Below are 21,552 nucleotides of genomic sequence, written 5' to 3' on the forward strand. Positions count from 1 at the left end.
GAGAGCTGTTCATCAATCAGGGTGAAAGGGACCATGGTTGGTGGTCTGCATGTGATCCCGACTACGCCCAAACCACGTACACCAACCTCATGAATCTGCTGCTGCTCTGTATCAGAAATATATTCACCATCGGATGAAGAGAGAAATTGGGTTTCAATGCACATTTTCAATTCCGACCGAGAGCTGTCTACATTCCGGGATATCGCCGTGCGAAGCAGGTTCTTGATGCCAAAGTGTCGAAATGAGAGAAGCCTCGCCGGATGACTTTGAGAAAAAGGGGAGCAACGCACAGATAACCCCTGCATCGCCTAACCGAAGCTGCTGCCCCTGCCACTCGTCGAAGCACTGGCCTATGGGAAAACGTGGGGTTGAAGTATTAAGAGAGAGAGGTGGGGGGTGTGCGAGGGCTGTGTTGCGCTCAGTTATGCAGCAAAAGAGGAAGCCAGATTGGGAGGGGGATGTCTCGAGACCATGATTGTTCGTCCATATCGTAAAATAGAACTGAAAGTGACAAGCCGTTGTCATTAACCCGTACCCTACTGCTGGTCGTCATCCTCGGGCTGGTCGAACAGGAAATTTGCCGCCAGCTCCTCGTTCTTGTCGCACGCGAAGTAGGCCTGCACAACAAGGTCCCTCTCGAATCCGAGGCGGCACAACTGCTCTGCGGTTAGCTTCTCGAACGGGCCAAGGGGCTGCTATATCGATACGTACCCTGTCGATAGCCTCACTCTCCTCCTCCGTAATGCTGACAACCTGCGCACCGGGCGGGAGAGGAGTATCGTCGTCGTGGTCCTCGCTCAGGAGGCTGAGGAACTGCTCAGGGTGGTCGGCGATCAGCTGGGCGAGGCCAGGGTTGCCCTGGCCAACCTGCTGTAGGATGGGCTCGAGCATGTGAGGTTGTTGTTGCACAAGCTGGCGGAGCTGCTGGAACTGAGGGTTGTTGCGGAGGAAGTCGAGGTCGCCGGCACCAGCACCAGCAGCGGCGGCAGCAGCAGCTCCAGCACCGGCACCGGCACCAGCTCCAGCAGCCGCAGCTCCCCGCGCACCAGCACCTCCGCGACCACCCTGACCCGCTGCGGCCTCGAAGAGGTTGACGGGCTCGTCTCCGCCCGAAGCGGCTTGGGGAGCTGCGGTCTGTGCGCCTGCACCCGCAGCGGGTGCGGGAGCGCCACCCTGCTGGGCCGGGGCATCACGCAGAGCGCTCTCGGGAATGCCGGTCAACAAATACTCGACGGCACGGTCAGGGTTGAAGTAGGCCGCCCTCATGGCGCGGTCGATGTCTGCACGCGGGAATCCCATGCTCTCCATGTTTGCAATTGCCGCCTCTCTCTCGGGACCCATGGTCAAGGACGAAGGGTTGTTGAACTGGCCACCTTGGGCCTGGGCCTGGGGCGCAGCGGGTGCGGGGGAGGGGGTGGCGGGGACATTGGGCGTGGTAGACGACGACTGCGCAGGGGCGGACGGAGTGGAAGCCTGGGCGGGCTCGCGGGCAGGAGTCGAAGGAGCGGCCTTGCTGGCAGATGCGGCAGGCTGGGGTTTTGGCTGGTCAAAAGTGAGCATTCGAGCTCGCAAGCTTCGAGTACCTGGTTGAAACACGGACCTTCTGGATCATGCAGACGATGAAACCCTTCTCCTCGATGTTGTACGATTCCACGGTCTTGTCATCCTGGAGAATCTTGCCTGCGCCCAACGTTAGTAATCGGGCTTGGATGTCGCGTTGCGCCTCAGAAGTTTACCGGAGTAGATCAGCTTCTGCTTGTCCGCTTCCCAGCCTTTCTCGGCGGAGATTTTGGCCTTGACATCGGCAATCTAGCAACGGCGGGGATCAGCACGCGGTCTCGAGTTTGTTGAATAGCGCGGCGGGGCGCGTGGGGTGGCGCACCGTCTCAGAGGGCTCTGCCTCGATGACGAACTTTTGTTGCTTGAGGTCCTGGGCGGGGGGATTAGCATGCAGTCGGGCGAGGCTGATGGGCTACGCATACCTTGAAGGTGAGCTTCATGGTGACGATAGCGGCGGGGTTGGCACTGCGGGTGGGGTGTGGCGGCGAGTAAGAGGCAGATGCCGGGCTTTTATTCGCGTCAGACAATGGACGGGGGCCTGCAGGTGCGCAAACGCGATGCAGAATTTTCAACGGGGTCCGCAAGCGTTGATGGAGTTTGGTGAGGTGAGGCAATGAGGTAGGCACGATTACAGTACGAGCCACCGCGAGAGGCGGCGAGCAGGCGCCACTGCGGAAAGTCTTGGCGAGTTTGCACCAACTCCAAACCTCCGCTGCTAGGCTGCCACCATACCTCTCCCCCATCACGCTCGCTGCCGTACCACGCGTGCTCGAGGCTCCGCGGCACGCACCACCGTCCGGGCGAACTATCGATCGCCTTCTCGTCCACGGTTCACCGCTTTTCGAAACTCGCCCTGAGCATCGTGGCCTCCGCTTCACCTCCTGGAGTCCACATGGTTACCGAGAGCCCTTAGCCGCCGCAGCACGCAGAGAAAAAAAAAGACAAAACAAACAGGACCCTGGAGGCGCAGAGGGCTCGCTCGCGGCTGGTGTCGTGATCGGTTTTGAGGCGCAGGTGCGGCAAGGAGGATGCAAGACAGCTGCACGAATGCTTCACGCCTGAACATGCTAGGCTGCTGGAATGAGGCCGCGCCTACGGAGAACGGCCGATTAAGCGAGAGCCGACCGAAGGCTGTCGGCGCGGCGGGTGCCGCATGATGGACCCGCCGCTTAAGGTGCGCTCCCGAAGCCGCACGTCTCCGCAGCCTCCTTCATCACCGCGGAGCGTAGGGCAGACGCGCGCACAGGCGTCTTGTCGCCGAGCCAGCATGGGGCTCTCGTCGGGCTCGTCGGCCATGGCACGCTGCCCTCCACACGAGCGCCATCAGCGCGCTCTCCCGACACAGGCGCTGGCCACGCTGCCATTGGCGGCCACGCGCATGTATTCGTGCCACGGGGCGCTGTGGACTGCGGCTTGTCCTACGCCGCGACTGGGGGCAACCCGACTGTGTGCAGCGCCGCGCAGCCTCAGCTCGCACCCGGTGGGCGCTAGCCCGCACCGCGGTGGCAGCGTGTTTGTTGACCCAGCGCTGTCTCGTGCTTCTTGCCAGTAAACAGCGCGGGCTGTTTGACGTCTGGTTTGGCGCACGGAAATGACGAGGGATCCGCCTGCGAACGGGCCCGCTGCGGGGGCTTTTTGGTTAATCCTCGTTCTGGCCGCGTCCACGCCCCGTCGCCCATCGTTTCGAGCCCGCCGCCAGCTTGTACGCCATTGGACGCGCGCGGCCAACGGCCACAGAAAATTGGGTCTCCCGAGCCGTACCTGCGTAGGGTCGCAGCGGCCGGTGGCCCAGGAGTACGCGGATGCTCGCCGATGCCACCGTGCTGCCCGCTGTCTCGCGCCAGTGCTTGCATTGCCGTCATCCAAACGCAGCAATTTCCCAGGAGTGCTGCCCAGCTTCTCCGCGCCCGCCCGGATGCATGTCGCGCATCAAGGATTGGCAAGATCAAGGATTGGCAAGATGAGTGCAGGCCTGTCCCTACCACACGAGCCCTACCGTACCGGGTTCTATTTATTCCTTGAGGTCCCCACACGCCGTTGCCCGCCGTTGCCAATACCCTCTCGTCATTTGTCGTCCTTCTTGCTCTCTCTGCAGCTCCTCGTTCCCAGCCTCCCGGGTCCCCTCACCGCACGCGTAGATCAGCTAGATCCCGCAAAATCAGAGGCTGAGCAAGACAGCCACGGACTGCATCACGAATTTTCGAAACTAGCCCCGGCCCCAATCCTCCCGAGTGGACCAGATATACCGACTGCGCGCCATCTTGGACTGCCAGCCTGCCGACTCAACTCTCGCTCACCCCCCTAAGCCGATCATCCTCCTTCCTCAGTCACTCGCTTTATACCTGCGTCGCGACCCAGGATATACGTGCACAGACTTGTCCATCATCTGCATTATAGCCCGGGGAACTCTATCCGATCTCTACTCGAAACCACCCCCCTCACCGCCCGGCCACAGCATCGTCTTCCCTGTCTCTCACCCAGGCCTGTACGCCCATCACTTGCTTATTGCCGCACCACGGCAACTCAAGACTCGGCCCCCTCCCATCCCGTGGTTAGAACCTGATGTCTCGGTCTATGGCCTGACGACCTGACCCTCTCAACCTTCCGTCGCCGCTCGCCCCGTCGATCTCCACCGCTGTCAAGCCCCTTGGTCAGCGCTCAACGGCCTCGCCAGGCTGCAACATACTTTCTACCCCTCAACCAGGATCATCTCCCAAATCCCCAGGGCTCGCCGCCACCACGGCCCTCTGTTGCGAAATGTCCCTCTCCACAATCGACTCTCGCTCTCTCAGGAAATCCATGGCTTCGAGAAACGACTCTTCCTCCCGCCTCACCCTCTCCGCACTGGCGCTGGCAGCCACGATACTCACCATCGTCACTGCTGTGTTCTCCGCGCTAACGGCTTCCTCCCTTTTCCTTGCCTCGCTATCGTTCCGTGCGTTGGCGATAATATCTGTTCTTCTCAACATCGCTGCCCTTGCAGCCTTAGTGCTATTCTTAATACAGGTGGTGTGGAGGGGCGATGAGCGGTGGTACAGCTCGGCAAAGAGCCGAATGGTCCTTTTGTCTCTTTACTCGGTTCCCCTCTTCTTCGCCAGCCTCTTCACTGTCGTTACGTACGGCCTGACGCAGTCTCACTTCGACGATGTCAGGGCAAAGGACTCCGGTGCCTCGAGCGACTTCATGGCAGCCAAATTCGCGGTATGGGCTCTCTCCACATTGACTCAGGCCATCTTCATCTTCACCACGACACGATGGCTGCCTCTGTCCTCGGATATGAGCCTGAGCCGCTCGCCAACCGAGAATAGGGGTCAGGAGGTGCGTGACCAAGCACCGCCAATGATGCTCGAGCTCAAGGGAGAAAGGACGACCGGAGATCTCGCCTCCCCGACGTTCTCGAGCGATACGCTTCACTCGTCTCGCAACTCTTGGAGGTCCTCTCTGCAGCAGGTCGTTCGACCCATCACGTCACGCACGCGTCTCCTGTCGAGAACCTCGTCCCTCCGCAAGTCCGGAAGCTTCTACTCTGGCAACACCACGCGCACAAACTCCCTCGCCCCCTCGGATGGCTTCGAGAGCTGGGACACGTCCAACGTCGACCAGCAGGCGCGCGACATCGCAACACAGTCGGCGGCAGCATCAGACATCCAGCAAGACCTGCTCCGCGTCTTCGGCCCCGGCCGCGGCGGCACCCGCCTCGACCCCATTCCGGGCAGCCGCCCCGTCTCTCCCGCCCGCGCCCTGGACGGCCCCTTCCCTCCCCAGTCCAACCACCCGTCGGTCCTCACCCTCGACCTCGACGACCTGCCCGCGCCACAACCGGCCTTCATGGCCGGCAGCCCGCACAACTCGCGGCCCAGCACGCCGACGTCGATGACGAGCGTGACGGCGGGCATTGACGATTCGAACGTCCACCCGCTCTTCCGCTCCGACAGCCCGCACCCGCCGCCTGCGGCGTCGCCCGGCACCGTCGTCGTCGCGTCGCCGTACAGCGGCCAGGTCATCGCCCACCCGTCGCGCTCGCGCGCCAACAGCCGCACTCGCGCCGGCAGCACTACGCCCTACTCCCCCTTCAACAACGACGGCCAGCAGAGCATCCGCAGCAACGTGTCGATGCGCAGTCTGCGTAGCCCGAGCCCGCCTGCCCGCGAGACGACCCCGCCTGTACCCGAGTTTATCTTTAGTAATGGCGATAGTCCGAGGGTTAGCTTGGCGAGTTTGAGGAAGGTTAGTTTGAATAAGGAGTAATTGGCTACTTGAGGGGCTGGGATGGGCCTCTCTTTTTCACGTCTTTCCTTGATGTCCTGGTTTTTTTGATGTAACTGATACCCTTTTTTTCTGTTTTCGGCGGTGTGCGCATTGTCTCATCCTCACGGGGAGGCAGAAGAGAAAGAAGGAAGGAATTGGATTTCTACCAATGGCTTTATTTGTGGCTGCTTTTCTCACATGGCGAAGCGGGAAAGCGTATCATCGATTTTTTGTGTTCATCATCACCACAGCCGGACTGCACGACCGTAATGTCTTTTATGGAGAGGGCTGGCATGAGTGTGTGGGATTGCTTCTGGTGTTTATTTTCCTTTATTCCCTTTGTCTCTAGGTCTCTGGTTCTCTACATCGGCGCCGGAACAATGGGGTGGGGGTAGGTGGTTGGGATGGGAATATGGCACAACGGCGAAGCATAGGCGATCTGATCCACAAAGCGTAAAAAAATCACCCATCTTAGAGCATCGAATTAGAAGCAAAACAGCAAACGAAAAAGGAAATCGAATTTCTCTCATGTCTGAATGTTTCACTTTTTTTCTTCCCTGGTTATCTTGTCTATCTGTCGTGAACCCCTGCCAGCCAAAACAGATGAAACATGGCATTTGTGAAGGAGAGCTGTGGGTGGGGTTCCAGTTCCTTGAAACGTTGCCGCTTGGGCAGCAGCAGATCAGAAACGATGAAGAACTCTTTTTTTTCTTACAGGATCTTGGTGGGGTTTCATCACCATGGCGGGTTTGTTTGACATCTTTTCCCGGATTTTCGCTGTTTCGTTTCAGCGTTTAAGATCAAGCCTCAGGCAGCGGCGGCGGCGGCAGGGGCAGGCAGCTGCAGCTGCAGCGGGCAACATCGTTTTCTTTCATCAACCTGAATCAAGGGTCTTCCTTCTTATTTTCTTCTTATCCTTTTTTCCTGCTCCACATTCGTGGTGGTAGTGGTGAAACTATCGCGCCCCCTTCCTCCTCATCGTTATCAGCATTTACCGATTTTTTGCTCAGGCAAGCAAAAGCAACGTGGAGCAAGTAAGCTTGAAATTCTAAATTATGGAGTTGAGTTTTGCAAACACGTGGGCGGGCGGTCCTGATGTTCGTTCGTTACCTAGTCAGTAAGAGGTGGTCAGTCCTTGAGACATGGTTTTTGGCTCTCCCCCTCCCTGTTTGCCGGGGTGGTCTTGTTTGATGGATCGGGCCGAGGTGGGGAGCTTGTTTGGGGAGGAGCCGGGTGGGGTTTTATGTATGTTGGATTTTTTTTAATGGTGGCGAGATGATGGTGGTGCTGGGGTGGCGTGGTGGTTGTGGTGTTGGTGTTGGTGGGGAATGTTGTTGTTTTGGATGGGGCGGTGTTGGAGAGGTGGAGTGTCAGGGCGCTGGGGGCTGGGAGAGAGAGATGGAGGTCCTGGGGCTGGTTTCTTGAGGGGATTGTGTGGAAGTTGTTGATTATGCTGTATTGATATTGGTTCATTGTTCTTGTTTTCTATGATTTGCGTGCAGGCGGGAGCATTCTTTCGGTACTTGTAAATGCACATGGCAAAAAAAAAATAAAAAAATAAAGCCAGGCGCTAGGTAAGGTAATATATTTTTACTGCAATGCTTATTGAGGGACTGCGAGGGCCGATCCGCGCAAAGATTGGCGACCCGGCAATCATGGATACGGGCGGCTCGAAGGTTATTGTTGCTGTTGTTGAGGGGTTGGCAGCTTATTTGCTACCGGGGCTATACGATCCCTGTGCCTTACTTCGACAATGCAGGCGGTACTACCATGGGCGTCGCGAGTAACAGCTGATTCTTATCGACTGTACGCGTCGATCTTAAACACGGCGCAGAGCTGTGTACAAGACCTTTGACTGCATTATTTCAAAGCAACATTTTCCAAACCAACACTCGTGTTATTTGTTGGGGCGGGGATGATGGATTTATCTTTATTTCTTTTCCCCATTTAAGATTTCGCAGCAACGCAGCTCCTTGCTTCGCACGCTGCAGCTTATGCTCGGCTCCCTGCAGTGGCGGGGTTGCTCGCTGCAAGCCGCCGATGGATCAGCGCCAATGGAAGTGCAGCTGGGGGTGGGATTGACGGCGATGCGCGCCCGGGTAAAAACAGCTGGGTCAGCTTTAGAGGTGAGACATGTCACGAGGGAGCGGTTTCGACCACGACAACAACATGTTTGAAGATGGCGCTTATCGTGGATGGAGATGATGACGACATTGAGCGAGCATGAAGCAGTTCGTTCCGGGCCGCGGAGCGAGTTCCGGGGGACCCTGAAGGTGGAGCGGGCAAGGGGGCGAGCATTGCGCTGGAAATTGAGGCACGCAAGCAAATCTCGGTGCGCAGACATTTGTCTGGGGATGATTGCGGACGAGGGAGGATACGTGTGCACGGAGGAGGCCGGCCTAGACAACACAAGCATCAATGATGACGGGGTGCGTTTGCACATTTCCCAGGCGTGCGGATGCCCCGGGGGATCAAGGCCAATTTCGACGGCCGACAGCAGATCATTCGGCAAATCACCTGAGAGGGCCGACGGCAGTCCAGGCTTGGCGTTGACCCTTCGCGGAGTGTTGCGGTTTTCGTACCGGGGAGAGGGCTGAGAGCTGGCAGGCTGGAATGCCGGGGGAGATATGGTGGTGCAATAATGGGGGGCCGCAAGCATTGCGCAAGGCGGCTTTATTTAGCAGTGGCCGAGTCGCCCAGACAGGAAAGAGCCCGGCGACGGCACTGCACCAGGCGGACTGGCAGTTGACGAGAGCGCGCGGCCATGGCGGCGCAGAGAGGGCTGGCGGCTGAAGAAGATTTGGGTGGCGACAGGGTGCGGTGCAATGGTTGTCCCCTTAGGACTTGCCGGGCGTTCTTTCCAGCGCTTCGAGACCAGCGGCCGGCCCGTCACGCTCACGCGAGGCGCGGCAACGATAGCGATCAAGCAGCGCACTACAGGCGCAAAATAGTCGCTTGAGGCCGCGGGCAAGCCTGCGCGGACTTCTGGGCAGCGTTTCTGGGGCTGGGTTAAAATCCGAGTTTCGCGTGCTCTCCCTGACGTTTTGGGAACTGGCTAGCGCAAAAGGGGCTAGCCGGCCGGGCGAGTGCTTCGCTGCTTGTCAGGTTGTTCATTTGGATTCTGAATAGAGAAGAAACAACACGCCCCAACCCCCGGGCTCATCCAGCGCATCGCCGCATCCCAAGCCGCAAGAGGAGCATCCAGCGAGCGTGCCCGGCCGCCGCCTCACCCCGCTCCAGCCGTCTTTGTTGTTGCTGTGCAAGGCCCGTCCCCTTCGTGAGACGAGCACCATTTTGCATTTGCATCTCACTCGAGCCCGCCATCAACAACCACTTCGTCCCGCCACCACCCCCGCCAGCCGCCCTGCACCCCTGCCCGGGCCGCTCTTTTTCTTGTAAGTTTGCTTTCGCCGAGTCTTTTCATCTGCCCCGCCACGGTGGCCCGCGACCAGTTGGACCATCCGCGCTCTCCAGCCGATCCGCGTGCGTCAACTAACCCACCGCCAGCGAATTGCTATCGCACCATCTGCCCAGCACATCGCTTCGGCCGAATGATCCGCGCGGCTTGCTCGCTTTTTTTCTGACCCGCGCTGTCGCCGCGCACGCTTTGCAGTACTTTTCCATTTCCGCTGTGGCGGCTGGCCCAGGGCTGCTGCACGCCTACTCCTGTCACCGCAGCCGACTGGTGAATGATTGCCGCCTGCTTCACCTGACACATTTTGCTTGATTCCCTCTGACTGGCAGCTCCACTTGTTTTTCCGGTAAGTCTGGACAGTTCCCGACCGCCTCACATGGTCGCGTACCAGACCCTAACTATCCAACCCCAGACCACCGCCCCACCATGAAGCGCAGACGAGGAGGCGCCAAGTCGACATCACGCAGCCCCGAAATGTCCAGGCCAGGTTCGTATCCCGCTGTTTTGTGCCTTCGTTCCTCCATTGACGGCTCTCATCTCGGCCAGCCACATCGCCGGAAACGCGGTTACGCAGGTCCAGTACGCGAGCCGCTAGCCTGACGCCCTCGAAGCCAGCCAGGCGGCAACCCACTGAGGCTTTGCACATGACGACCCGCGCTGCTGGCAAGGCCGCCTCTACCGTAGGCACTGACTCACCCGCCCAATCCGAAGCCAGCGGCAGCCGTCGCAGCTCGCTCAACGACCCGCAGCCTCAGGCCGACTACAACCAAGTCGCCACCCACCAATCTGCATCGTCATCGTCGACCGACGACGCCGATCAGCAGAGCCGCGATGCAGACCGTGATCACATGGATGCAGATGTGCCGGGTGCTCCCGAGTCCGACACCTCGTCACAAGACCATGACCAGGAATCCCTGGACACTTCCAAAAGCGGTAATAAGAGAAAACGCTCCTCGGCTGGCGGTGAAGATCTCTCGCATCATCCTCCACACACCAACGGCGTCAACGGCACTTCCTCGCCCGATGACGCCGACCCGCCCGTGCCCGCTACCAACCACCCGGATCCCGAACCACCACGAAAGCGTGCCCGCGGTGGTTGGAGGGGGAGAGGTCGCGGTAGAGGGAGAGGTGGCCGCGGCGGACTGACTCTATCTACTCATGCAAGCTTTCACACCGATGCGACATCGACCCCGCCCTCTGCCGGCCTGCCCGACAGGGACCATCTCTCAGACGACCAGCAGGCTGGCAGTGAACGTCCCATCAAGCAACCCAAACGACTACCTGGCCGGCGCCGCGCCCCCAATGCTGACCCGAGCATCGAGGCCGACCTACGTCGCCAGCTGCAGTTGAAGACTGCATATCGTGCTGTCGTCAAGGTGCTGAAGCCTGTCCTCGCTGAGCTTGCTGATCGTGCCATCAATGACGTCGAGGAGGATCCAAACGCTCACGAGCAGAGCGATCAGTACGAAATTGTCAAGGCTGCTTTGGATGCTCAGCTCGCCGATCGCGTTGGCTATCTGGATCGGAAATTCGCCATTTCAAAAGAGCACGTTGAGCGCAGGAAAACGGCCGAGCAGCACATCGTCGAGACAGCATACGAAGTAGGTGGCTATTGTTTCTCGATGGACTCGACGACTAATATTTTCTCAGAACGTTTTCTTCAATATTCAAGAAGACTATCTCTTACGTTGCCAGTACCAAATTTTGAATATTCTGCGTGAGGCTGAAAAGCAAGCGCAGGACGGCGAAGCTACTGACGATGAGGTATTACCATTTGTCTTGCAGCCCCTAAAGCTTAGCTGTCTCTAACAAGTACACAGGACGGTCTCGTGCCTCGTCGACGTGGCATGCAGTACAAATGGCGACCGACTGGCTTCCTCGACCCAAGTTCAGACTCTCGCAGTAGGTTTTACCTCGAGACAGAAAAGCTGTTGAAAGACTTCGAGCGTCGTGGTCTCTCAAAACAAGAAAGAGACAGCTTCTTGGAGAAAAATCCGGACGAATTTGATAAAGACGTGGTCACGTCTCGAGAGAATTTTGCCACGTTTGACGCAGATCGTCGGGAGTATGCCCGGGCTATTTACAACGCAAACACCTTGGCCGAAGCCGCCGAGGCTGTCGAGAAGGGCATCAAACCTGAGCCAGTTATCAAGACATTACCCAATGAGGACGCCACCGGCCTTCAATTGCTTATCTCTGCAATCGAAAATCCACCCCCGCCGGCTCCTCTTCCTACCCGGGTTGAGGAGCGGAAATACGAGGAGCGCATTACGCCTCGTAGCACGCCTGCGGCTGAGATTAGTACACCAAGGATGGGAAGTGTTCCACCACCAAGATCCACGTCAACACCGAAGTCCACCCGTGGTCGTAGAGGGCGTGGGCAATCGGCAAGATCGACGCCTATCCGTGCGAATGCTCGATCCAGGACCTCGACTCCTGCCCCCGCCATGGTCGATGATTTGCTCGAGCATCCCGAACCCGGCTCAGCCATGTCAGCTTCCATGTCGACGGGCATTGAGACCCGCGATCCCAGTCCACGGAAACCGATCATTCAGCCAGCGCCCACTGCATATGCTCCCGAGGAACCCAGACACAGGGTTTCTGAGGGTCCAATTATGAATGGCGCAGAAAGAGAGCCGATAGCTGAGCCACGCCTGCCAAGACAGCCAAGCGTATCCTCAAATAGGATCACGGATCTTCTGAACAAGGGTGACGAGCCGCCCCCACAGATCTCTCCGTTCATCTCATCCAGTCCTGCTGCGTTGCCACCCGTAATTCTGCAGCCACTGCCGCAACCCTCGTCGGCTCCACTGTCCGAACTGCCTCGTTTTGCTGCACACTCTGGTCAGCATTCTGAATCTTCACAACCTGGTCTGACTGCTCAGTTTTCGCAGCCTGTTGATCGTAGCGAACGTGCACAGGAGTCGTACATCTCCACGCTTTCTGAGCCGGAGAGGACAATTGATTCTGTCGGGATTGCGCAGCAGCGGCCAACCACTGCGCCGACGGAGGCGACGAGGCAGGATGCACCGCCCTCCCGGAAGACGTTTTGGGATACTATCACAATCGACAACAAGTCAAGGCCCACCAGTCCGTTGAACGCTGACAAGACGCCTTTGGCAAGGATACGACAGATTTTAAACCCTTCGAATTATCCGCGCAGAGCAGATAGCCCCTCTGGGACTACTCCGCCTGCCACTGCTAATGACCGGCTCTCTGAGCGGCCTGAAATGGCGCCTCCGGCATCGAGAGCTTCGGTATCTAACGATGCTGCGAGCTCTCGCCGGTCATCCGGTGCTGCCAGTGTGGTTTCTCAGCCGCCTGGTACGCAGCCTTCATTGGCATCACCGGTGGAGGCGCCGAAGCGGTCCAACAGCCGTGATAAAGGTCTTGAGCAGCGCCAGAACAGATGGAGAGCAGCGGTGCCCCCTCAGCATGGGCCCACTCCTCCATTTCGGCCTGACTCAAATCCTCCCCAAAATGCTTTTCTCAAGCACCAGGGCTGGACTGTGGAATCGCAGATGCGTCTTTCGCAGCAGTCAGCGGCTTCACCGCCGCAATCGTACCCCAACTTTGCTCCCCCATATGACGCGCGTGCCCAACCTCCTGCTGGCTATGGGCCACCAGGGCATCCGGTGCCACCGCCACCACCACCAGGTCCGTACAGCTATAGCTACCCTCCGCCTAACCCCAACCTTAGCGCCATGCCATTCGTCTCACCACCTTTCAATTGTCCACCAGGCCCTCCACCGTACCAATCCATCTACGCACCGCCGGGAGCACCAGGAGGTTATCCTCCCCCGCCTCCAGCACCCTATGGTGCTCCACCCCCGCCACCGGGCGCCGGCCCGCCGCCACCTCCGCCCCCGCATCAACAACAACCTGGCCCCCCGCCGCCGGGCCCTCCGCAACAGCACTACGGCACGCAGTACGGCGGTCAACCGATCTTGCCGGCCACCATCGACCGACGTAGCAGTGGGGGCACCTCCGCAGGACAAGTGGGCAGTCCGTATCCGGGTAGCCCACCGGCCCACCACCCGCCGGCTTTCAGCCAGCAACAGAGTCAGTACGGCGGCGGTGCTGCGGGGGGACATAGTGAGAGGGGTGGGCGTGGAGGACACGGGGGAAGGAGACGATGGAAGAATACTGCGCCAGGGACGGAGTTTAGGCCTTACACGGGGCCGAAGAGGCATTGAGGTACATATGGGTGAATGGTTGGGGAGAGATGGGGTTAGAGTGGCTGGCTACTTGGTAATTAAAAATCGGTTGTAGGGATGGGGTTTCCATTTCGGCACGTCGATTGGGTGGGCAGGACAAAGATGGTTGGGAGGGAGGAAGTAAGCGGGGAAATATTGATATGATGTTGTCGCTTGTCCTCCCCTTTGTTTTCTTTTCTTCTTTTTTTTGACGTTAATCCTTGCAGGAGGCACAGCGGACAAGTCTGCATTCGAACGGCGTTTCTGCGTCAAAGCGAGTCTGATTCCAGGCATAACTTCTGGTTGGCATAGGAGGTCTTTGAGTTCTGTTTTTGTTCCTGCGGCACTTTGCAAGCAGGTGAGCAAGCAATCAATACGTTGATTTTCCCCCCCTAATTATTCTTGAGGTGTCAAGCATGAGTGAAGTCTTGCGTGCGCATTTCGAGAGGTCGTATCCGATTCCGAAGTCCCATTGCCCTAGACGTGTGCTCGAGCGGTGACATTTAGGGTTGGAGATGAGACATCATGAAGTGTTTTGGTGTAACAGTGCCTCAGGCTGCAAAGTTCAGCTCGAGGTCTGCACCTACTTGCATTGGTGACTGTGCAGGATGCTGTTCGGGGGGGAGTTGCCTGTTTTGGCTAAAGGCGCATGATTCATGATCGCTCACGGTGAAAATTCGCAGGGCTTGTCCGTCATGCCGCCACAGAAGAAAAGGAACACCGCATCGCACAGGGCGCAGCACGGAGCTAGAGCTCATGCGCTTCTTCGGTCGCACTACTAACCACCATGTCTCACGGGCGGTCGGTGACTCACACACTAAACTGGATCTTTCTGCGAGAGGCGGGTGCCTGGACGACGCTAACTAGCGGGCAATGATGAGCTGTAAGCAAGCGCCACACCACCGGCAAAAGCGCGGGCGCAAGCGACCGAATTCGTCATAAAACCTTCTGAAAACCAACCCGCTTCCTTGCCCATTCCTTACCCTTTACCCCTCCACACGCCACACCACCTCAACCGCATACTTTCGCGCAGTCGATACCCTTCCCCACAACCACCTCGACCTCAGGACCCAACACAAGCAAAGAAGAAGCAGCAGAACAAACAGTCATGGCGGTCCGCGCGCAATTCGAGAACTCCAACGAGTGCGTACATTTTGTTTTCGGCCCCAGTGTTATCTCTTTTTTCTTTGCCCCGCCGCGCCACCATGACGGGGGCGCGTACATGCATGAAGGGCAGGCAACGGGTGGTGGATCGCGGTTCCAGAGCCAGCGATATGGCTCGAGACGTTCATTTTCAACAGCGCTCTTGCTTGCGCTATGAGGCCTTTTTCAGTCGCTGGGATCCTCGGTGCTAGAAATACGCGCCTGCGCGATTTCACTCGTTTTGCCGCTTTCAGTTCCCCTCTCCGCCCTCCCACCACCGTCAATTTTCACAGAAAGACAAAAATCATGAGCTAACAACCGGCTTTTCCTCCCCACAGAGTCGGCGTCTTCTCGACCCTCACCAACTCGTACGCCCTCGTCGCCGTCGGCGCCTCGGAGAACTTCTACTCCGTCTTCGAAGCCGAGCTGCAAGACGTCGTCCCCATCTGCCACGCGACCATCGCCGGCACGCGCATCGTCGGCCGCCTGACGGCCGGCAACCGCAAGGGCTTGCTCGTCCCCACCTCTACCACCGACCAGGAGCTGCAGCACCTGCGCAACAGCATCCCCGACGGGGTGCGCATCCAGCGCATCGAGGAGAGGCTTTCCGCTCTCGGTAATGTGATTTGCGCCAACGACCACGTCGCGCTCGTGCACCCGGACATCGAGCGCGAGACGGAGGAGATCATTGCGGACGTGTTGGGCGTCGAGGTCTTCAGGCAGACGGTCGCGGATAACGTGCTGGTGGGCAGCTATATGAGCTTGAGTAATCAGGGTGGTATTGTGCACCCGAAGACGAGCATTCAGGATCAGGATGAGCTGTCGAGCTTGCTGCAGGTGCCGCTGGTGGCGGGTAGCGTGAACAGAGGCTCGCCGGTCGTCGGCGCGGGGATGGTGGTGAATGATTGGATGGCTGTTACTGGTGAGTCTACTTTTTTTTTTTTTTGAGATTGAGACAATTGACTGACGTATTCACACTGTGCAGGCCTCGACACCACGGCGACAGAGCTTTCCGTCATCGAGTCCGTCTTCCGCCTCGGCGAGGGCATGGGCCCCGGCGCCATCAACACCACCAACAAGGAGACCATGGTCGAGTCCTTCTACTAAAAATAGCGGTCGATTCCCATTCTTCTTGTTTCTTGTTGGTATCTTGTTTCAGGGGCGACGACACACATGAAGGCAAATTCACACGGGTTTTTACTCGAGAGATTCTTGTTCACAAGGGTATAATCATACCACGATGCCTTCGACATGGCTTTTCACATATCCTTTGTGACGGCTGAAGGGAGGTAATACATGAGGACTGAGGGTTGACGAGTGAAAAAATAAGCTTGGACGGAGGAAGGTTCCTGTTTGAGGATTTCTCTGGTTAGACGGAGGGATTGATGCAGCGAACGTGAACCGGTGGCTTTTATACTGCAGGGTGAAGGACTGCGGGCATCTCGGATTGAGGGCCGGCAAGTACCAACTGCGGGATATATGCTAAAGGGAGTAAAGGAAGAATGGAGACGGAGTGGGGGAAAGAGGATTTCTATCTGAGGCTTTGGCTCTTTCTTTCTTGATTTGGCCTTACGCCTGACGGAAAGAACATGGGAAAGGGAGTTATTGGAATTCTCTTTTAGCAGGGTTTGGCCGCTATGCTTGTTGCGCGGCTGGTAATATTGAATACCATATCAAACCCAAAGTTTGCTTCGATTTTTATGCTAATAGTGATATCATTGTCTCAATGGCTCCTGCATTTCCTCTCGATCCCAATGTCTTTCTTCTTAAGCCGGAGACTGTCGTGGGGATTTGGGCGCATCTCAGCCGGGCTGACGGCTGACTTTGCTTGCTTCATTTCAAGTCAGAAAGAAGATTCCACACACCATTGATGCAACGCACCTACGACCGACCTTAGCCAATCGTCCTTCCTTTTCTTCCCGGCAATGCTTTTGTCGTTTAAGGCGGGTCCCCGTTTATTATCCCTTCCTTCAGATCCCCATCGGAAGCTGTTGAGCAAGGGGAACGAAGGCGGGGAAAGCAGAACATCTGAGTCACCTTTCACCGACTCATCCACCACCGTTTCGAAAGCCCTACAACAAGAAAGCAGAGGCAGAGCAAGCTTTTCCCATATTCTTTTTTCTTTTGTTTCCTCCATCTCGTCCTTCTTTTCCCCATTTCACCTCCCATCTCCAAACACATCCGCCCCACCATCCCCTCCTGCTCCTCCTCCCCTCCCCAAAACCACCCCACCCAACCAATCCCCCCACCCTTTCACCACCCACCCCGTCCTCACCTCCTCCTCTCCACCACCACCTCCCGCCGAAGAACCAACCCACCCCCCCACCGCCGCAACCACGCCCGCCCCATCCTCCCGCGGCACGCGGATCCAGACGTCCCCGCTATCAGCATCGACGCGCAAGATGTCGACGGCCGTCGCGGCGCCGTGCGCGCCGAGGTAGGAGCGCAGCGCGGCGGAGAGGTGCTGGCGCGCGGTCAGGGCGTCGAGGGTGGTCGTGGTGGGAGGAGTCGTGTGCAGGCGCAGGTGGATGTAGGTCCAGGGCGAGCGGCGGTGGGTGTGGGTGTGGAGGGTTTGCGGGGCATTGGAGCTGGTTGTCGAGGTGGTGGAGGTGAAGGATGTTGTTGCTGCGGCGCCGGCTGGGAGTGGACGGGAGAGCGGGAGGGTGGGTGGCATGGTTGTTTTTGGTTTGGTTTGTGGCGGTGGTGGTGGAGGGCTTTCTTGGGTGAGGAGTGAGCAGGAGGTTTTGGGGCTGTGCGGGAGCGGCGTGGTGGTTTGTGGTGGGTTTCTTCGGAGGTGCTGCTGCGGAGGTCGAGGAAGAGGAAATTATTTCGGCGGCCGGAGGCGTTTTGCAAGGGACTGGATCGGTCGTGTTGGCGTGAGAGGTGGTCTCTGGAGAAGAAGAGGAGGAATTGGATGTCGGGTCGGCGTAGCAGAGCTGTGTTCTTGTTGGTGCAGGCAGCGTGGTGAAAGGTATGCGGTCGAAGCTAATTGTTCTGTAGGGCTGAACGGGGCGGGCGGAAAAAGCGCGATGACGCGCAGGCAGCCGAAGCTGCGGCCTATTTGGCACCTCCGATGCCTTTTTGTCCACCACCTCACTCTCGACATCTTCTACCACCCACGACGAACAACCACAGTCCAACTATCACTCAGCTTGGCAGACAACAATTCGATCTCGTTCCCCCCAATAGCCAACCATGGCGCCCCCATCCTCATCCTCGAATCCTCCCCCTCCGCCTCCCGCTCCGACAACGACCACAGCGCTCACCAAGCGCTCCCGCGACACCGCCCTCATGCCGCCACCACCCCAGCAGCCGCTCGCGAAGCGCATAAAGCGCCCGCCCAAGATCCTCGATGAAGACACGTACACGGGCACCCTCGACCACATCGTCGCGCGCGACTTCTACCCGGGCCTGCTGGAGATGCGCGCGCAGCGCGAGTACCTGGCCGCCGTCGACAGCAACGACAAGGCGTGGCAGCGCGACGCCGGGCGGAACCTGGAGCGCATTATGACGCCCGGCCCGGACGGACGGCGGCGATTCGGGCGGAGGGGCGTCAGCATGACACCGGTGGCGACGACGCCGCGGCTGGTAGGGAGAGCAGGTGAGACGCCGCGGGGGTGGGGTGGGGAGACGCCGCAGACGCCGGCGACGGTGAGGGGAGGAGGGAAGGAGGAGACGGAGGAGGAGAGGCTGGCGCGCGAGGAGGAAGAGCGCAGGGAGCGCGAGCACGAGGAGATGCGCGGACTGAGCTTGAATGCGTTCCAGGCCAAGTACACGTCCGAGGACAACGAGAGCTTCAACGCGCTGCTGGACCGCCAGAACGCCAAGCGCGCCGAGAAGTACGCCTTCCTGTGGCAGGGCAACAAGATCGCGACGGGCCGCCAGATAGCGTGGCGCGAGCGCGAGGCGAAGCTGCTCAAGGCGGAGGAGGAGGATAAGGAGGGAGGAGGAGTAGGACACATCCGCAACAACGACCGCGCCCTCGTGCGCCGCGACCCGGAGCGCGAACGCGACGCAGATACGCGCAAGGCCATGCCCGACCACCGTCCCGCCGCGCCCCGCAACTCGCTCATGTTCAACCCGGACTCGATCGAAGACACGCACGAGACCGTCGCGCAGGCCGCCCAGGCCGCCTCGACCGCCCCGCCGAAAGCCATCATCTACAACAACACGCGCCTGCCTGCCCCCGCTGCTGCTACTGGTACAGATCCGGAGAACAGCGTGCCCCCCTCGCCATCCCTCTCCGCCGTCAACGACGCCATCCGCGGTCGTCCCCGGCCGACCGACTCGGAGGTTGGCAGCGCCGCCGCGTACTCGGGCAGCGAGACCCCCCGCGTCAACGGCTACGCCTTCGTCGACGAGGATGATGATCCGGAACCCGAGCCAGACCACTCGCTGCTCCAGCGCCTCGGCATCACCGCCGGCGACGACGGCGGCCGGCCGAACCCCTTCTCCATCCGCCAGGCCAGCAAGCGCGAGGAGCTCCACCACCGGCTCGTCGACAAGAGCGCGAAGGCGAAGAGAGAAGGTAGTGGTGGTGGAATTGGAAGGATCGCGGCGTTGAAGGGCGAGGCAAGCAGTGGGAAGACGCCGACGCCTAAGTTTGCGAGCAGTCCGGTCATTACAAGGAAAGCTGGCGGTGGCGCGGGCAGTTTGACGCCTGCGGCGCAGCGGCTGTTTGCGAGGGTGGGCGGTACACCCAAGCGGGATGGGTTGGCTGGGTTCGCTGCGTTTGGGGGAAGTAACAGTGGTGGGACGCCGTTGAGGAGGGAGAACAGGGAGAGGGTGCGGTGGACGCCGACGCCGAAGGTGAAGAGGTCGATGGGTTGAAGGGAGGTGGTGTGCTCAACATTCACCTAGTTCCGTCGAAGATGTGGCTTGCGGTGTTGGGCTTTATCCTTTCCCAAGATGGTGCGGCAGGTTACTGTACAGATGATGGGCCTCGTTGAAATAAGCGGGAACTTGAGGACGAAGAACCGCTTCTACTACCCGACTACACTTCGCCTCAAGTTGCGTCTCCAGCTTTGCTTCGCCGACTTCTTTCTCTAACTCTATCCACAACATCCGTAGCAACCAGCCACCATGCGCCTTATTGGATGTAGCCGCGATAGCTTGTCTGTTTTTAACGTATATTCTGGCACAGCACTTTTTGGAGAAGATCAACGGTCATCAGAATCACTCATGAGCTAGAGAGAGGGAGAGTTTGGCTGGGCCTTGGAAAATTGCGGCAGAAGGTTCGATGTCTTTGCTTTGGGAACAGCGGGCGACAATGGAGTTACGGAATATACCCCAAGATCAATCGGTTGGCGAATTAAAGCAGGTGCATCCGGTTGTTCGTTTGCTTTTTCTCCTTTTGGTACGGTAGATTCAGGAACATGGGGGTTTGGTGAGTGGAATAAAGGTGTTTGAGCTGGCACTTCGCAGCTCTCATATCAACGGTGCGTCTCTTCAGGCAAACAAATTGATGAGGAGGCCCATCATATCTTCTTTTTGTGCACTTCAGCGACATTGGTAAATTAGAAATGCTATCGCTTCTCCTCTTGGTTTAAGGGTGAAGCTGCTAAGGTCGCGGCATGTTCAACACGGCAACAAAGGCCAAAACAGTGAATTCCTGATGACCAATGTTTATAGATATCTCAGGATACCTCGCTGTCTAAAGCTTGTGCTAGACAGCATGTCGCAATCAAACGCCATCTAATTTATACCCTCTGAGAGGCCACCATGTCGGTCACGAGGTCAAGTAGGTCACCGGATCTCCGAGTCTTTTAGCACTCAGAATAGAAAGAACCATATATAGGTTCCCCTCGCTCAGGAAATTTGTGTAGCACGCGCTGTCTTGCATGATGATCACTTTATAGGTCAGCACATTCGAGATTCAATTTGGCTAGTGTTTCTTGCGGACTTCACGGTGTGGCTCACTCATTTAACTAGAGGCAAATCGTGCTGTACGAGACTTGATCTTTGAGTATTTTATGAAGGATACTGTACTTTTCATCTGTAGGTAGTTGAAGCAAATACCCGGGCTGAACTATAGATTTCTAAGAGCGTCAGAAAATATCCAACTCCCCAATAGGTTTCGACTACCGGTGCAAGTATGTGATGCCTTTAGTAAGACGGCTTAAGAAAGTTAATTTTCTTCACGAGCCGCTATAGTGACGGCTAAAGCATCTTGTTCGGAGTATTGGTGGCGAAATGAGTGGGATTTCCTCCGTCAGCTTTTTCTTATGCCACTTTCTAGATCACCACCTAGGGCGGCTATCGGGGCTTATCTATTGGCAAAGGAATCCATCGCCATGGCATGTCACCCGACTAATTCTGCCAAGGTACCAATTGAGAAGGCGGTAGGATCCTCAGAGATCGTATGGGCGGAAGCTAGCGTAGGAGATTGAGCGAGAATCCTGGGTTGGGCTCGGGTTGAGAGATACGTGCTGCCGTCAGCTCCGTGTTTCATGTTTCACATGGGTAGCCAACGACTGTGTAACTACTAGGCTGGCTCATTTTTGGGGTCCGACGCCGTGTTTCTCGCCCTAAGAGACCAGTAACTAGGTAGGCTTAAGTGACGTGACGTGAGTGGATCGTCGTTTTGTTGAGATGTTAGTTGATTGAAAGTAGACGCACGATTAGTCGTGTGATTCGTCGATTACTCACCAGCGTCGTTCTAGAAGCATGGGATGCATGTCTTAATGGCTTCTGTAAACTGTCGGGCGAAGGAGAAGGAATACCGAGGTTGTGGATGCCAAGACGGATAGATGGAAAGACCTGCTAGAAGAGGAGGAAAAGGCTGGATTTGGCGCAACAAGTGGAAGTTTCGGCGAGAGCTTAATGGAATGACCTCTATAGTATATAGGAGCTACGAAAACATCAACCGGGAGAAAGCTACATCTTGAACGAAGAGAAGTTCAACTAGAAGACGCTTGCATGCCTAGTTCTCCTGCACGCTTCGTGCAGTGGATCACAGTAGAGAAAGCCATGCCTTAGAGCTGAACAGAC

General features: G+C 57.8%; 6 protein-coding genes across 6 annotated transcripts; 4 read left to right on the forward strand and 2 right to left on the reverse strand.

Moving 5' to 3' along the window:
- Positions 1-536: 536 nt before the first annotated feature.
- Positions 537-2,000, reverse strand: LTHEOB_6039 (UV excision repair protein; the record flags this gene model as incomplete). The annotated part of the gene is made up of 6 exons (XM_035515251.1): positions 537-656; positions 712-1,542; positions 1,601-1,680; positions 1,737-1,809; positions 1,883-1,930; positions 1,983-2,000. The coding sequence occupies 6 exons, from the start codon at positions 1,998-2,000 to the stop codon at positions 537-539; spliced, it is 1,170 nt and encodes a 389-aa protein (XP_035373170.1).
- A 2,317-nt stretch (positions 2,001-4,317) lies between these two features.
- LTHEOB_6040 (Uv excision repair protein) lies at positions 4,318-5,808 on the forward strand (the record flags this gene model as incomplete). The annotated part of the gene is made up of 1 exon (XM_035515253.1): positions 4,318-5,808. The coding sequence occupies one exon, from the start codon at positions 4,318-4,320 to the stop codon at positions 5,806-5,808; it is 1,491 nt and encodes a 496-aa protein (XP_035373171.1).
- A 3,841-nt stretch (positions 5,809-9,649) lies between these two features.
- On the forward strand, positions 9,650-12,605 carry LTHEOB_6041 (uncharacterized protein; the record flags this gene model as incomplete). Its single annotated transcript, XM_035515254.1, has 5 exons — positions 9,650-9,710; positions 9,839-10,824; positions 10,874-10,987; positions 11,044-12,480; positions 12,528-12,605. The coding sequence occupies 5 exons, from the start codon at positions 9,650-9,652 to the stop codon at positions 12,603-12,605; spliced, it is 2,676 nt and encodes an 891-aa protein (XP_035373172.1).
- Positions 12,606-14,527: 1,922 nt separating this feature from the next.
- LTHEOB_6042 (Eukaryotic translation initiation factor 6) lies at positions 14,528-15,669 on the forward strand (the record flags this gene model as incomplete). Its single annotated transcript, XM_035515255.1, has 3 exons — positions 14,528-14,562; positions 14,901-15,484; positions 15,548-15,669. 3 exons carry the CDS (start codon positions 14,528-14,530, stop codon positions 15,667-15,669), a joined length of 741 nt encoding a protein of 246 aa, XP_035373173.1.
- Positions 15,670-16,720: 1,051 nt separating this feature from the next.
- LTHEOB_6043 (uncharacterized protein) lies at positions 16,721-17,236 on the reverse strand (the record flags this gene model as incomplete). Its single annotated transcript, XM_035515256.1, has 1 exon — positions 16,721-17,236. One exon carries the CDS (start codon positions 17,234-17,236, stop codon positions 16,721-16,723), a length of 516 nt encoding a protein of 171 aa, XP_035373174.1.
- Positions 17,237-17,757: 521 nt separating this feature from the next.
- Positions 17,758-19,392, forward strand: LTHEOB_6044 (Nuclear protein; the record flags this gene model as incomplete). The annotated part of the gene is made up of 1 exon (XM_035515257.1): positions 17,758-19,392. One exon carries the CDS (start codon positions 17,758-17,760, stop codon positions 19,390-19,392), a length of 1,635 nt encoding a protein of 544 aa, XP_035373175.1.
- Positions 19,393-21,552: the final 2,160 nt, after the last annotated feature.

This window comes from Lasiodiplodia theobromae (assembly GCF_012971845.1).
Source record: "Lasiodiplodia theobromae strain AM2As chromosome Unknown scaffold_17, whole genome shotgun sequence".
In the NCBI taxonomy this organism is placed as follows: Eukaryota; Fungi; Ascomycota; class Dothideomycetes; order Botryosphaeriales; family Botryosphaeriaceae; genus Lasiodiplodia; species Lasiodiplodia theobromae.